Source organism: Polypterus senegalus, chromosome 4, assembly GCF_016835505.1.
Source record: "Polypterus senegalus isolate Bchr_013 chromosome 4, ASM1683550v1, whole genome shotgun sequence".
Classification (NCBI taxonomy): Eukaryota; Metazoa; Chordata; class Cladistia; order Polypteriformes; family Polypteridae; genus Polypterus; species Polypterus senegalus.
The window spans coordinates 111,797,880-111,815,738 of NC_053157.1; the positions used below are offsets into that span (position 1 = coordinate 111,797,880).

At 40.8% G+C, this 17,859-nt stretch overlaps 1 protein-coding gene across 4 annotated transcripts in view; it reads left to right on the forward strand.

The window, feature by feature from the left end:
* Window positions 1–17,859, forward strand: part of cbr4 (carbonyl reductase 4) — a 105,649-nt gene that overhangs the window by 69,438 nt on the left and 18,352 nt on the right. For all 4 annotated transcript variants that reach the window (XM_039751170.1, XM_039751169.1, XM_039751172.1 and 1 more), the window contains exon 4: window positions 14,981–15,114. In XM_039751170.1, coding sequence (XP_039607104.1) covers window positions 14,981–15,114 — 134 coding nt within the window. The remainder of the gene's footprint in view (window positions 1–14,980; window positions 15,115–17,859) is intronic.

A 17,859-nucleotide genomic window follows, 5' to 3' on the forward strand; every position in this document is an offset into this window, starting at 1 on the left:
TGATCTACATACACGAATAATGGATACTTTATTCGCCATCAATGATTGTTTTGGTAAAGCCATACTCAGTGTATTCATTAGATGAACGGTAAAAAAGTAAGAGCGAGGGGAGGATGCAGGCTGTAGTGCGCGTCAACTCTATCTGAATTGTGCGATCACATTTCAAAAATATATCTTTTCAAGTTCTATTTAGTCCATATTTGTCAAACTCAAGGGCCACGGGCCACATCCGGCCTGGCGTGTAATTATATCCGGCCCGCGAGATCATTTTATATACTGTATTATTGTTATTAATGGCCCAGGTATTTGAAGCGCTGGTAACACAATAAACTACAGATCCCATAATGCAGCGCTTCAGCTGCCTTGCCGAACACTTACCGCGTTAATCAAGTCTAGCTTATGATGCTGCAAGTTATTGCGAAGCTAACTCACACGATGCTGGAGAGAAAAGTTCATTCTGAAAATAGAGCCTTTAAAACCGATGGGAGGCTGAGTATATGTTTACTGAACCCGTGTGTCTCATTTGTGGAGCTAATGTGGCTGTAATTACAGAATTTAATCTAAGACGGCACTATGACACAAAACATCAGGGTAACCTGAATGCAATGCAGAAGATACAGAAAGCAGAATAATTAAATAAGAACCTGACACTTCAGCGGACGTTTTTACCCGTGCACAATCACAAAGTGATTTCAAGTGAAGCTGCTTTTATGGGAGACACAAATGCACCAGTACACCTTGCCCCACTTTCCCTGTTGCCAAGTAATGTTAAACCAAGTCGTCACTACGGTGTTCCCAAATACGCACTTTGCTGATAAACTGAGCGCACTGAGTTTGCACGGCGCTTTGGTGACTTTGAAGAACAAAAAAAGTCTGTCTACATGCGGCTCGAACCTTGTGCATGTTTGGTAGCACATATCTGTGTGAGAAGCTCTTCTCAGTGATAAAGACTAACAAAACAGCACACAGGAGTTACCTCACGGATGAGCACCTGCAATCCATCCTGAGAATCTCCACAACACAGAACCTCACAGCAAACAGAAACGAATTTGTTGCCAAAAAAAGATGCCAGGCGTCCAGCTCTAAAATCACATATGAGCAAATACAACTGAATGATTTGATTTGTTATTGCTGAAAGGAACACATTTTATTTATATTTCCAGGTTTTGTTATGCAGCATGTTCATATTTGAATTTGTATAATTTTGACAGGATATATTTTTATGGAGAGCAAAATCTTTTGGGATATTTAAAATCTAAGTTTATTTTTTATATAAAATTACATAAGAGTAAAGAAATTTGAATGTTTGTTCTTTTAATGTTTACTTTATTTCTAACTTGTATAATTTAGACAGGATATGTTTTTATGGAGAGCAAAATATTATAAGTTGTTTAAGGTTTGAGTTGATTTATTCAGGAATAATATTCCTGTCTGTTTTTACCATTCCTACCAAAGATATTTCTGTCGACTAAATAAAAATTCCTTCTATTTAAAATTTAAATAGAACTTGAACAAATACGATAGTTCATAATATCCACGCAGACTTGCACGTAAGAGTGGGAGTTACCCATTTTAACAAGCAGCGTATTGCACTGATACGAAATAGCTGTGTGTGTATATATGTAGATATGTATGTATCTATAATAATAAACGGCAAAGCCCTCACTCACTCACTCACTCACTCACTGACTCATCACTAATTCTCCAACTTCCCATGTAGGTAGAAAGCTGAAATTTGGCAGGGTTATTCCTTACAGCTTACTTACAAAAGTTAAGCAGGTTTCATTTCGAAATTCTACGCGTAACGGTCTATAACGTTCGACGACGTCCGCCATGTTGACCTTTCATATTTATGGCCCCATCTTCACGAAATTTGGTAGGCGTCTTCCCTGCGCTAACCGAAACCGATGTACTTACTTATTTCGGTGGTATGATGCCACTGTCGGCCGCCATATTGAATTTTCCAAACGTCACTAATTCTCCAACTTCCGTGTAGGTAGAAGGCTGAAATTTGGCAGGCCCATTCCTTACAGCTTACTTACAAAAGTTAAGCAGGTTTCATTTTGAAATTCTACGCGTAACAGTCATAACGGTCAACAACGTCCGCCATATTGAACTTTCTTATTCATGGCCCCATCTTCACGAAATTTGGTAGGCGGCTTCCCTGCGCTAACCGAAACCAATGTACATACTTATTTCGGTGGTATGATGCCACTGTCAGCCACCATATTAAACTTTCCAACGTCACTAATTCTCCAACTTCCCGTGTAGGTAGAAGGCTGAAATTTGGTACTTATTTCGGTGATATGATGCCACTGTCGGCTGCCATATTGAACTTTTAACGGAAACCGATGTCCGTACTTATTTCGTTAGTATGATGCCACTGTCAGCCGAGATATTGAACTTTCCAACATCACTAATTCTCCAACTTCACATGTAGGTAGAAGGCTGAAATTTGGCAGGCTCATTCCTTACAGCTTACTTACAAAAGTTAAGCAGGTTTTATTTCGAAATTCTATGCGTAATGGTCATAACGGTCAACAACGTCTGCCATGGTGAACTTTCTTATTTATGGCCCCATCTTCTCAAAATTTGGTAGGCGGCTTCCCTGCACTAACCGAAACCAATGTACGTACTTATTTTGGTGGTATGATGCCACTGTCGGCCGCCATATTGAACTTTTCAACAGTTTTTGTTACTTATGGGCCCATCTTCAAGTTATTTGGTACACGGGTTCCCAATGCTAACTGAATCCTACTTACGCATATATACGTCCATAGCCTGCACCTCGCTCTCCGCGTGAGGTGGCGTTGTGTCCCCCATCCCAACGCCTCCCGTTGTTGGCTTGCTACCTGCCTATATAAGACTGTCCGTCGCTCCGGTCTCTACATTCCCTTCCTTGCTTCGCCACGGGATTCACATCTCCCTACTGATAACTACAGCCCTAATTTGTTTAATCCACGGCTTCTCCGTTGTTTTATTGTTTGTTTATTACAATTATAGGTATTGTATAGGTATTTTACAATTACTTTACATTGCTCAGGTACCCATTTCCTTTATCATTCCAACCCCCATTACCATGTCTATCGAGATGATCACCATCGATCAAAGAACTGTCACTTACCGAGTGGTTTCCATGCCCGGAGATACCACCTACCTTTTCCATTCTCTTTGTTACATATTGCACGGCCATATCAGGCTCACTCTTGATATCCGGAGGAAGATTCTGTCTTATGTATTGAATGACTGAGACAGGTTCAAGGTGTGGACTGATTACAGCACAGGAGATAATTATACTACACAGGAGCACTAGAAGAGTGAAATGCTTAAGCCCTTCACCTATGGTTCTGCATGTGAGTTGATGGCTGCTGCTGAATTGTTCGGTTGTCGCTTTCAAGTGTACCAAAATGGCCAAATAGTTTACACCTTTCGACAACCGCCAATGCCTCTTAAACATCTTAGATTCACAGGTGACGATTTCAGTAGTGGACACTTGATGTTTATGAATGTTTAAACTCTCAAAAGCTGGATGTGATTTTATCAATAAAACCGGTTGTGTGCTTACAACGCTTGACAGATGCCAAATGTCACTTCAACACAACAAATCCTGCAAATACTGTCGTAATTGAAACAAACCATGAAACTCAAATCGATTATGACAGCAGCAATCCAAGATGTGACATTTGAGACAAGATTACTGTTCACTTGGCCAACTGTAAGTTACATGCTCAAGAGTAAGCTCAGCGCATAGCTTGGTCATGTTACAACGGAGGGCGAACTGACAACATTGTATACAAAGAGATCCTTAACAAATAATTATTGGCATATTTTCCCTCAGTTTAAAAAGGTTTAATTTTCTTCTTAATAAAAATTTTAATGCAGTACTTCGCCGCTGTGAAGCGCGGGTATTTTGCTAGTATGTTTATATATGTGTGTGTGTATGTATGTATATATGTATGTATTTGTGTGTATATATGTGTGTGTATGTATGTATGTGTGTATGTATATGTATGTGTATATATGTAGATATATTTATGTATGTATATATGTGTATATGTATAGATATGTATATATATGTTTATGTGTGTAAATATATATATATATATATATATATATGACAACATCACTCACAACAGTGACAAAACAATTACATTGACAATCATGTTACGTTATTTTCAAAATGTTTCCTTTTCTTTTTCATTGCTTCATTAACACACTACTTCTCCTGTGAAGCTGGTATTTTATAGTATATATATATATATATATATATGTGTGTATGTGTGTATATGTATATATGACAGCAGCAATCCAAGCTGTGAGAAAACAGTAAAAAGGAGGCGTGTCAGACGTCGTGGTACATTTTCTGATGCAGCTACCGTAAACAACTTCGTGACACTGCCGCCAAATACACAAAACAATTACATTATTTTTAAAATGTTTCCTTTTCTTTTTCATAACTTCTTTAACACATGACATCGCTGCGAAGTGCGGGTATTTTGCTCTATATATATATATATATATATATATATATATATATCACAGCGACACTCATAACAGTGACAAAACAATTACATTGACAATCATGTTACGTTATTTTTAAAATGTTTTCTTTTCTTTCTCTTTCCTTCTTTAACACCCTACTTCTCCGCTGCCAAGCGCGGGTATAGGTATATATATATATATATATATATATATATATATATATATATATATATATATATATATATATATATATATATATATATATATATAGAGAGAGAGAGAGAGAGATAGATATATATATAGAGATAGATAGGAGAACAACATATATATACATATATAGATAGATAGATAGGAGAACAACACTCATATCAATGACAAAACAGTTACATTAACAACCATGTTACGTTATTTTTTAAATTTTTTCCTTTTCTTTTTGGTACCTTCTTTAACACACTACTTCTCCGCTGCGAAGCGCGGGTATTCTGCTAGTATACTAATAAAAGGCAAAGCCCTCACTGATTGACTGACTGACTCACTCACTCATCACTAATTCTCCAACTTCCTGTGTAGGTAGAAGGCTGAAATTTGGCAGGCTCATTCCTTACAGCTTACTTACAAAAGTTGGGCAGGTTTCATTTCGAAATTCTATGCGTAATGGTCTTAACTGGAACCTATTTTTCTCCATATACTGTAATGGACTTTAGCTTTATGGCCGTGGGGGGCGGAGTTGCGTGTCACATCATCACGCCTCGCATGTAATCACGTGAAGTGACTGTGAACGCAGTATGTAGAAAACAAGGAAGAGCTCCAATGAGCGCTGAAGAAAAACGCATACACGCTTATTCATAAGTGCAGCTACTGCGGAAACAAAGCACGGTGTAAACTGTAAGTTTATGGACACGCTCCCGCTGCCATTTGTCATGCCTTCATCGAATACTTTATTCGCGAGATACAAGTTTAATGAGAAGACACAAGGTATAAACGAGACTTTGGATCACTTTGTAACAGAGTTAAAATTGCTGTAGCAAGAAGCTTAAGTGCCGGATCTTAGCTAACATTTAAATAAAGCTGTGGACATCGCAACATCACAGAAGAGAGCAGCTCATGTGAACTGACTGAACGCAGTACGAGTGATCACTTCGATGCATCAAACCTGTTCAAAAAACGCATTACACAATTGACAAGGTTGGAAAAGAATATACTCCGAGCTGAGCTCCACAGCTAACGTGGTCTTGTGGAAGTGACTTCGTCACGTTGCCACCAAATACTCACAGAAAAATCCACAAGTTAATACGCATGCTGTCTCTAGAGTGTCTCCACACTCAATGTATTCCTTGCATCACCGTTATACCCTCTGATCTCCCATTTCAATTCACATGCCTCCAATTTCCAGTAAGGCTCTGCTTCGCGATGACAAGTAATAAGTCTCAGGGACAGACCCTACAAAAGGTTGCCATTGATTTCAGGCAAGATTGCTTTTCTCCTGGACAACTATACGTTGCATTCTCAAGATTGAGCTCACGCAGCTTCGTCATATTACAACCAGAGTGCTGAACTGACAACGTGCTATATAAAGAGAACTATAACAATCGTAATAAATGAATAATAAACCAGCGGAGAACCTGTGGATTAAATAAAAAGGCAGCTTCCTTGGCGAAGCAAGGAAAAAGGATGGCCTTATATGTCATTCGTTTATAAAATAGCGGAGAAGCTGTGTAAAGGCTGCTTCACAAAAAACCAGCGAAGCGCCTTATATGAGCAGGCAGTCAGCTAAAGAAGGGAATCAATAAATATCTATAATCGTAATAAACAAACAAAAAATAACATACAAGCCGCGGATTAAATAAAGGAAATGGGTACCTGAACAGTAAAGTAAGTCTCAAATAGCTACACAATAACTATAACAATCGTAATAAATGAACAATAAAACAGTAGCGAAGCGCAGGGATTTTGCTATATACTATATATATATATATATATATATATATATATATATATATATATATATATATATATATATATATATATATATGTGTATGTATATGTGTATATATGTATATATATGTATACAGTATGTATATGTGTATATATGTATATATATATATATTTATATATATATGTATATATGTGTGTGTATGTATGTGTATATATATATGTAGATCTGTGTATATATATGTGTCTGTGTGTGTATATATGTATGTTTATCTGTATGTATGTTTATATGTATATGTGTGTGTATATGTGTGTGTATATGTATGTGTATATATGTAGATATGTGTATATGTATATGTTGTAACAGATTCAGAAGGAGACAGCACAAAGGTTTGGGGTTTTCCGGCCCCGTATATTGCAGATGATCCACAATAAATAAAAAAACCAGGTCAAAATACAAACAAAACAGTTCATATGCGCAACGCCGTATAATGGCGTCGGCGGCCATGGGAGGATGGGATTGATGACGTCAGGACAAGATGGCGAAGGAAGGGCGGAAATATCGTACTGTAGTCAAAACCCGGCTTCTGGTGAAGGAAGGTCCTTTCTCCTATGAGGAAGCAGAGGGAGAAAGTTAGTACCCCGCCATTCCCTGCCGGCGAATGTGTCCCCAGGTGCGCTCAACTGGCCCACGGTCTCCTACTCGCGTGACATGATCCCCTTAGCCCAAGACCATCAGGTCGGGCGGACCTAACCGAGAGGTCGTGAATACGAGAGAGGGCATCGGCATTGGCCTGAAGGGTGCCCCGCCGATAAGTGACAGTGAACTTATACGGCTGTAAATCCAGAAACCACCTGGTGACCCACGGATTTGACTCTTTATGTAGGGACATCCACTGAAGTGCAGCGTGATCAGTCACCAGAGTGAATTCGCGACCCAGCAGGTAATAACGGAGATGGGTCACTGCCCACTTAATGGCCAAGGCCTCCCTCTCCACTGCCGCATACCGGGTCTCCCTGTCCCCCGGTCCATCAGTTTTCGGCTTAGATACATTACAGGGTGTTCAACACCATCGACGCTTTGGCTCAACATGGCGCCCAGGCCTGTTTCCGAAGCATCGGTCTGGAGTATAAAAGGGAGCCCAAAATCGGGCGTCCTCAATACAGATGCCGACGTTAGGGCCTTCTTTAGGTCACTGAATGCATGTTCAGTCTTGTTGGTCCACACTACATATAAGGGAGCGCCCTTCTTTGTCAAATTGGTCAAGGGTGCTGCTCTTGCGGAGAAACGGGGAACGAACCGGCGGTAGTACCCCGCTAGCCCCAAGAAAGCCTGCACCTGCCTCTTGGTATTCGGACGGGCCATTCCAAGATGTCTTTAACTTTTGAACACTGTGGTCTCACCTGTCCCCGTCCCACGAGGTAGCCTAAATACTTGGCCTCCTTTAAGCCAAAATAACATTTCCGAGGATTGATGCGGAGGCCGGCTTTAGCTAGTGTTTTGAGGACAGCTGTGACCTGCAATAGATGCTCCTCCCAGGTGCCGAAATAGATGAGGATGTCATCCAGGTAGGCGGCACTATAGGACTGGTGGGGCTTCAGCACTCTATCTACCAGACGTTGGAAAGTCGCCGGGGCCCCGTGCAGCCCAAATGGGAGAACCTTGTATTGCCAGTGCCCGCTTAGGGGCTAAAGGCCGCTTTTTCTTTCGCGGATGCCGCTAAGGGAATTTGCCAATACCCTTCGTAATGTCAAGAGTAGTCAAGTATCGAGCCGCACTCCAGCCAGCCAAGGAGATCGCCAATACGGGCATTGGGTAGGCATCGAATTTGGAGACTTGATTCAGACGTCTAAAGTCGTTACAAAATCTCCAGGAGCCGTCTGGCTTGGACACGAGGACGATAGGGCTGGACCAGGAGCTATGGCTTTCCTCAATTATGTCCATGTCCAACATTCGTTGCACCTCTAATTCCACCTCCGTGCGTTTTGCCTCCGGGAGTCTATAGGGCCTCTCCCGGACGATTACCCCGGGGTCCGTTTCTATGTCATGGGCAATCAGCGAGGTCCGGCCGGGCGACTCGCTCACTACTTCGGGGACGGCTCGGAGTGTTTGGGTTAACTCCTGCCGCTGCTTGGGGTTTAGCTCTTCGCCGAGGTTAAGGGCAGTCGTGCATGTGAAGAGGGAGAGTGATCTATGGGAGCCGGGAAGCTCCTCCCTATCTTTCCATGGTTTTAATAAGTTGACATGATAGATCCTGTCGCTCGGTCGACGATTGGGCTGTTTCACCAAATAGTCGACAAGTCCTTTTCTTTCCTTAACTTCGTAAGGCCCTTGCCAGTGAGCAAGCAACTTGGAGTGGGAGGTAGGAACGAGCACCATAACTCGGTCTCCTGGGCGGAACTCCGGGCCTTTCCACCAGCCCGTCAGTCTGCGGGTGATAGACAGACGCTTTCAGGTGCTTTATTCTCAGTAATCTGGCCACTTCCCTAAACGTATCCGAAGTAAAGGGTGTACCCTGGTCCGTGAGGACTTACTTGGGTATGCCCACTCTGAAAAATAAACTGACTAATTCCCGTGTGATGCTTTTAGTATTAGCGGAGCGCAGGGGAACCGCCTCTGGGTACCGGATGGCGTAATCCACCATGACTAATATGTATTTATGGCCACGGTTGAGGGCTCCAAGGGTCCTACTAAGTCGACCCCTATTCTATCAAAAGGGACATCAATCAGGGGAATAGGGACGAGAGGAGCGCGGTCCCTTCTAGGAATCTGGCGGGTCTGACACTCCGGACAGGATTGGCAGAAACGCCGGACCTTCTCGTTAATCCCAGGCCAATAAAATCGGAACTTAATTCTCTCCAGCGTCTTTTCGGCCCCGAGATGGGCGCCAAGGAGGTGAGCGTGAGCTAACTCGCATATCTCCCGCCAGAAGGTACGCGGAATTAGCAGCAACTTCCGCACCTCGCCCTCATGGGTCGCCACTCGGTACAACAGATTGTTTTTTCGAGAACAAAAAAGGGCTCACGCGGTGTGGAACCGTCGGCTTGTGAGCTGTTTGGCAGAACTACCGCATTCCGGGCAAAGCGCAGGGAATCGTCATTCCACTGTTCCCTCTTAAATGAGGCCAGCGTGGACCGAAATTGATGGTCCAGGCTACCGAGAAGGTCTTGTGACCTGGGCACTGGAAGAGTTACCTGGCTAGTCCCTTCCCCGGCGGAGTCTTCCGGGTCAGGGTCCGTTGCCGCGGAAACGTCCCCCGAAGCGCCCGCACCACTAGGGCCTGCCCCTGAGCATGGCGTGGAGACCGCAGGAGGGGTGCCTTTCCCCCTCACAACTAGATCCAACGAGGCCCCGGGAGTGGCAGGTGTCTTACCGCAATTCTTTTTCGACCAGTCTTGTCCCAGAATCACCGGATAGGGGTTCGGGCAACACGGCGACCATCAAGTGAGTTAACTCCCCCTTCCAGGTGATATAGCATTGCGCGGAACGATATGACTTGGTCCCCCCATGTACACAAGTGACCAATAGGTGCTGTTTCAGCCACTGTCGCGGTAACACAAAACGGCAAGCCACAATGGTAATGTTGCTGCCGGAGTCAAACAAAGCCACCACCGCGTGCCCATTTAATAACACCACTCCCATGTTCGGAGTCGCCAAGGGTTGCGATGGGGTACAGTACCTTTCTGTTGTTGTCCAGGTGCAGTCCATGGGCTCCGCCGTGGTGTTGAGAGGACAGGTTGGCAGCAAATGGCCGGTCCCACCACACTTGTAACAGCGCGGCGAAGCCGCCATTTCTTTAGGCCTTGACGGCGCTTCCGCAGTGCGTCGAGGGGGCTCGGGTGTGGCCGCCCGTCCCTGTCGGTTCCCACGAGCAGACCTTTCTGACCCCCCGACTCGGAGGACCGCGAGCTGACGCTCCAGGACGTCCAGAAGACCCGGCATGTCCTTATAGGGGTGCCTCTGGACCTGCTGGGCGAGGGAACTGGGCATTGCGTTCACCAGGCCTTCACAAGCCACCTGCTCGACTACTCTCCGAGCCTGGGGTCCTTCTGGCCGAAGCCAGCGCCCCATCTTGCCCCAGAACTCGAACGCCTGGGCACGGGCAGGCTTTTCAGGTTCAAACTGCCAGTTCTGCCACTCTGCTGCCTGCTGGCCCGGGCTGATGCCGTAGCGGGCCAGGATCTCTGGTTTGAGGAGGTCGTAGTTCGCGGCCTCCTCCTCAGGGAGGTAATGATAGGCCCGCTGCGCAGGTCCCTTCAGGTAAGGGGCCAGAATGGACGCCCACTCGGACTGCTGCCACTCGCCCGGGTGGCCGTCCGTTCAAATATGCCGAGGTAAGACTCGACGTCATCTGCCTCTGTCATAGGCACCAGAGGGGGAGGCGTCAGTTTGGGCGGGTCTGGGCTCACTCTTTGAGCCTCTGCCAGCCTGGCCTTCGTAGCCTCCAACTCCCGAGTAGTAGCGGCTTGCGCTTGCTGCAGGGCCTGGAGTTGGGCATTCATTCCCTGCAGCACGGTATTCAGGTCCTGTTCTTCTGTCATTCCCAAAGATCTTCTATCCTGCCGACTACGCCACTGTAACAGATTCAGAAGGAGACAGCACAAAGGTTTGGGGTTTTCTGGCTCTGTATATTGCAGACGATCCACAATAAAGAAAAAAACCAGGTCAAAATACAAACAAAACAGTTCATATGCGCGACGCCGTATAATGGCGTCGGCGGCCATTTTATTAGGGAGGAGCCGTAAGTGGAGGAATGCTGGGAAGGACTGTGAGGGAGGATGGGATTGATGACGTCAGGACAAGATGGCGGAGGAAGTGCGGAAGTATCGTACTGCGGTCAAAACCCGGCTTATGGTGAAGGAAGGTCCTTTCTCCTATGAGGAAGCAGAGGAAGAAAGTTAGTACCCCGCCATTCCTGCCGGCGAATGTGTCCCCAGGTGCGTTCGAATCCGTCCGCGGTCTCCTACTCGCGCATGCGTGACAATGTATATGTGTGTGTGTGTTTATATATAACAATTACATTGACAATCATGTTACGTTATTTTAAAAATATTTCCTTTTCTTTTTCATAACTTCTTTAACACACTGCTTCTCTGCAGCGAAGCACGGGTATTTTGCTAGTAAGAAGAAATAAAATGCCTTTTCAAAGTTTTGTTTCTTACAGGAAGCTATATACTATAGTTCAGTGCTAGAATCTTTTGTTTTCTCAAATTTTGTTAGAGGAGTTCTGAAAGAACTTCTATGTCACATAAAGATGAGTTATTAGTCTGCTAGCTGGCTCTGGGATGCTTGTTGCAAAGTTTGGCTATTTCAGTATAACCTAGTCAAAGTGACTGCTTCTTTGCTTATAGTGTCCAATCTGATTTTTTAAAATTTTTTTTTTTATTCCCTGCATAATTTAAGTACAGAGAATGAGTTCAGGCTGAAAGTGCATACTTAAGTTGCTCATTTTTGTTGTTTTGAATTTTTCAATGATTGTTTTTAGTTTTTCCATCTGGTAGCTCATATTTGATATATTGTTTACTTGGGGGTCATCATATATACATTTAGTGATAACTGATAAACTTTGCCTACAGTAAGCAATGCTACAAAATTTTCCAAATTACTTTAGAGTTTTATTTTATTCTTTTCTTATTTTATTCTTTTCTTCTGTTACTTTTTTACATTTTGAATATTTTCCTTTTAGAATATTGCACTGCATGGTGTTTGCTCTGCATTTTAAACAAGCTTTGTTTTTTTATGTGACAACACAATTCCAGCAGAACTTTAGGACTATTTAACCTCCCATTCGCATTTGTATACAGTCAAATTTTATTACTTGACAGAATAAGAAATTCCAAAATAATTAGTAATTAACCATCTAATATGAAAAGCATACGATACCCATTGGCTTAAATGACCAATGTGCCTCATCTTTTTTGAATTTAGAACGTGGACGCTGTAGAATTTTTAGGATCTATCAATTAAGAAATTTAAGTGTTATTAGTTCCGCCCAAAAAACTCCAGTTATACTTAAATTTGGAATAATGACTTCAGCCTGCTGTTGGAAGGTTTTTAAGGTGTACATGGGGCAAACTTCTAGGTGTGAAAGAAGTTAAGGAGCAGTCAAGTAAATTTAAAATAATTAAAACTTGCTTATTCCAATGTAGGGTGGTGGATTGTATTGGAGATGCTTTAACCTTTTCAACTGACAGATTTTGGGTAGCAGGCCAAAGCCTGAAAGTGTTGTCATGATGAACAGAAGTGGTATTCTAAGAAAGCTTAAAGGCAATGCAGGATTCAGAGTATTTTACCTAGTTTGAAAGTGAAGTAGGACCTCAGAGTGTTTTGCATAGCCAGCCTGATTGCAGCTTATTGTATCTTTTGATTTCTGTGGGTACTGACATTGATTTGGTGATAATGGATTAGTAAACTGTCTCCTCTGTTAGCAGAAATAAAGCCAGTTGTGTGCATTTAATTTAGGCAAGAAAGAGAGCACAGTGGCTGCCTTATTAGTCTTTTTTTTTAAGAGTTCTCTCCATTTAGTTCAGCTGCAGCTTTTGTTGCAAAAAATGGAGCTTCCAGTAACTTTTCTGACTTTTGTAAAGAGCTCAGCTGACTTGTAAAATAAATGGACATCTTAATGGAGCTTTCTATCAGCTTATATGCTGTACAGTTTAAAAAGGAATTCGCTGTCAGGACAGAAATCATCATTTTTCCAAATGAGTATTTGTATTTAAGAAACTGGACCAATGGAAAAATGTCATCTAGGGGAAGAATGAAGACTGCATGGCCCATTAGGTTGTATAATGTTGTGTATTGCTTATATTTGCTGCTATTCGTTAGTATGGAAATACATATGATTTTTAAAGTAAAAACTTAATTCTGACAGTGACATTGAATATGTTACTTGCAAGCTGAACACAACAATTGATCATTACTTGTCCTTTACGTAACTGTGGTCCTTTAAGGTCTCAAAAGGATGTTTTTGTGAAAGTCTTGTATTGCTGGTGAACTGGATTGAAGTAAACCATTGAAAGTAAAAAACAGTCTCAGCCAGCAAAGCAGACATTTGTTAGAAGTCCTTAGGGTTGAATACGTGAGGTTCAATATGAACAGTGAGAGAGGTAAACGGTTACAGATAATGTATGTGTATAGCAGGTTTTGTCAATTCTTCCTATCCTCATTAAGAAAAGATTCCCAGAAGTTAGTCAGTACCTTTTGTGTTAGATGCATGTCACAAGTGATCTGAATGTGAGTTTACATAAAATGAGTAATTTTTTTTAATGGAAATTAAAAATGGCTAATGCAACATGTATTCTAAATAATTATTGCGATAAGGCAGAAGTTATTTTAAAAAGATGGATCAGGTTCATAAAGAAAAAGCATCTTAATGCTGAATGCATGACCACTAAGGAATAAAGAGCAAATGTTTAAAAGAAAATTAAAAAAGACCAAAGGCAGTTAGAAATTAATATTGCTAAAAATGAAAAAGATAAAATGTGCTACCAGGTTTGAAAATTAATGAGAAGAGCATACAAACCATTAAAGCAGATTGATGTGTCCATTACTGTCAATTTCCTTTTTCAAGCGAAAAATAATATAGACATTCTAGATGCAAAAACATACATATACTTATTAATAATCACTCAACTGTATATACATTTAATACTGAAAACCATAAGGCGTGACTTTGGTAAAGCTGTTTTCCCATTAAGCAAAAAGATTAAGAAATACCATGATAAAAGTATTGAAAGTTATCCATCCTTTTTCTGCATCAGCTTTTTGTCCAGTTCATCAAGGTAGCATCTGGGACAAGGTGAGAAGGCTGTCGTAGGACAGTATTTAAACTCTGAAGTAACTAAATAAAATAGAATATAGCTGTTAATTTAAAGCGAGAAGTCTGACATTCTAAAGATCATTGTAGACATTTTAAAACACATAGGACTTGCAAAGTATAGTGTGTCTTGAAGTAGATATCTGTATCATTTTTTTTTGGTGGAAATAAATACTTATCTCTTTCTGGCAAAGAGCAGGCAAGCCTACATCCATCCATTCATTTTCCAACCTGCTATATCCTAACTACAGGATCACAGGGGTCTGCTGGAGCCAATCTCAGCCAACAGGGCGCAAAGCAGGAAACAAACCCTGGGCAGGGTGCCAGCCCACCGCAGAGCGTACACACATATGCACACACACACACACACGGGACAATTTAGAATAGCCAATGCACCTAACCTGCATGTCTTTGAACTGTGGGAGGAAACCCACGCAGACACGGGGAGAACATGCAAACTCAACGCAGGGAGGACCCGGGAAGCGAACCCGGCTCTTCTAACTGCGAGGCATCAGCGCTACCCACTGCACCACCATGCCGCCGGGCAAGCATACAACGTATGCCAAATGGTCTTACCTTCAATTTGACTTAGTAGCACAGACATCAAAAGATGAGCCTTGGTTTTGTTTGTTTTGCAAATCAATTTAAGGAATTAAAGAATGATTAATAACAGGTGCTTTATTTTTTTTTTTTTTTTAGTTTGGTGAAATTTAGACAGGTCTTTAAGTAACATGTCATTGTACTTTTAGGGACAGCCTGTTGCTTCGAACCAAGATAGAAGACATACTGGCTCAGCTGCATACAAATCTTCTAGGATCTATGTTGACCTGCAAGTATGCTCTTAGAGGCATGCTACAACAAGGAGGATCTATTGTAAATATAGGTAAAGACTTTTTTTTCACCATCATTATAATATAGTTTTCTTATAGATGCTATTGTAAGCCATTCAGTGAAAATTACATTTTTCAGAAGGTGTATTCTAGTGGCATTCCCCATAGTTAGTATTTAGAATAAATATACAATTTCATGTTGAGATGTTAAATACATTCTCTGTTCAATAAAAAAAATGAATTACCAAACGAGAAGTAATTTACCAAATTCTGTTGACACATAAAGTACATAAAAAGTAAGCAATTAAGGTATGGAAACAATGTTTTTTGTGTGAATTTCTTATGCAGTATTACAATATTTAATTGTATCCTGATAAGAAATGTATTTATCTTTGCCACAAGAGGGTGCTCTAACATTTCCATTTTTTTTAATTGCAGCTACTTCTGCTACGTGTTTACTGGTGTATGTTAAACATGAAATTCTCAATGTATTTATATTTTATTTGCTTAGATTTTAACATATTTGATAAATTTAAGATATTTTGAAAATTTAAAATGATCAAGACATTTAATGTAGGTATGTACTTAATTAGGGTCTGATGATCTATCGCTATAAATTTGCAAATTTTGCACTTATGCAGATGTCCTTATGTTTTGATTATTCCTTTGTTTGCTGGTTGGCTGGGTGCAGTATTGTTTGAGTGTTTTAGTAATGGAACATAGTTATCGTTTTGAATTAGCCATTGTTTAAAAAAATACAAAATGTTTTTAAAATTTGGTGCTGTGATGATCTACAAGATATCTGCATGCACTATAGATTAGCAAATTAATCTATTCTACTAAAAAAAAATTCACGAATTTAACCTTTTTGTAGTGAACAAAAAGGTAGTGCTACCACAATTGGAGATTTAATGTTTAAAAGAACTAGTATTTAGTATGTATAGATGTATGTATATTGTGTTGTTATATTATATATGCAAATGTTTTGGCCTATTCTGAGTCTATCCAGTTGCAGGTGCAGTATATTATATGATTATGAATGATGTCAGTTCTTATCTGCAAAACAATTCATGTCATAAATTTTAGGCAATTTTACCAAAAAAATAGAAGATGCTTCTAGTCTTGATTTTTTTTAACTTTTCAGCAGAACAGTAAGAGAGTGAGATTTATGATGTATGTTTAATGCATGTCACTTTTTATTTCTTTGCACTCTTTCTAGACCTGATGAAAGTAACAGAGATTACTATAGCTATATTTTAAGATGCTGGCAGTTCAGAACGCTTAAAACTAAGTTTATTTTTTCTGTAGTTGAAGGAAGACCATGGTGGCTACAGGTTTTCATTCCAATAAAGTAACTAAAAGCCATCTGTTGTCACTGATGACATTTAAACTTATATAGTAATAGTTTAGTTAACCAACCTCCTTCAAAATGAAGTCATCAGCAAATTGCTTCTGTTCATGCTCCAGTCCACTAGAATGTTGTGGCAGTCATCGTGTAACCTCTCCACATGGAGCAGTTGAGTGCTTAGTTATTTCAGGTGTACTGTATTAACTTTCATATTTTTATAAAATAGTACCATATACTTTATCCAGTATGTCACAAAAATATTAAGCAGTATCTTTAGAACCCGAAATGCAGTTTGTTTTGTTTGTTTGTTTGGCACCATCAGAGACCAGTTCAACTGAGCTGTGTTCTAAAGGTTCACCCCATTTTTCAAAATAAGCAAAAGTCAGTGAATTTTTTTCTCTAATGAAAAGCAAATTGTCTGCAGTAAATACTGGAAAAGCAATGAAATTAGTATTTTTTCAGACTGTAATCAGATATATTGTATTAAATATTTTGTTAAATAAAAGTTAAATGTTCTTTAGCTTTTAGAGTTAATAGGTCTTCAAGCGGAGTATCTTAATGTTTCAAGGTAAACCTGGAATTGCCTTATAAAAGGTAAGATCGCTACACTTCACCACCCACAAGGGATGTGGATGATGTTCGAAAATATATTAGCACTAAAAATATTTGATCCTTGATCCCTCTTCCCTCTCCCACTCCCGCCAATACTCAAATGAAACCCCGATGATAGGTAAAATTGATTAAATATGAATGTATATTGTATTCAAGAAACCAGTGTTTACACCTGTGCATAAAAAGTGCTCGTTTTGTGATCCCATTTCCCACGAACATCATAATCAGTGGTCTGATATACAAACGTCAAAAAGAGAAAAATAAGAAAGGGAATGATTAAACACAGGGTGAAGTGATGATGTATATCCTGTCTTAAAGTTCTTGATGAATGATGTGAGAAAAACAGTCAGTAGGTGGATATGGTTGCTTTCTTGTTATCCCGAAGAATAAAGAGTGAGTCTGACTCACCAATGGGATCATCCGGAGAACCATCAATGTTTATTTTCTTCTGGGTGGCCACCACACAAATAGCAGATGTCCTTATGTGAAATCTGCCTTTGCCGTCTTCCATAGTTGAGCCTTTTGCTTTGCTGCTTCCTTTCTGTCTTCCCCTCCTTCTCAGTTAGCATTCGTCCTTTAAAAAAAAAAAAAAAGTTACCCGCTAAAATGTCCCATTTCCTGCCCCGGTAATCATAGAAACATGAGGCCTACCCTTGGCAGCTGAGAATCCTACCACGCAGGGTTTTCCAAAATTTAGCTGTTGACTACAATGCCTGAATGGATACTGTATTCTTTCAGCATTAACAAGTCCCTATAATTTAGTGACGGCAGTCAAAAAAGCAAATCCGATTTTAATTCTCTGTAGTCTTGCTACAAAATGACTACATGAGAGTACTCC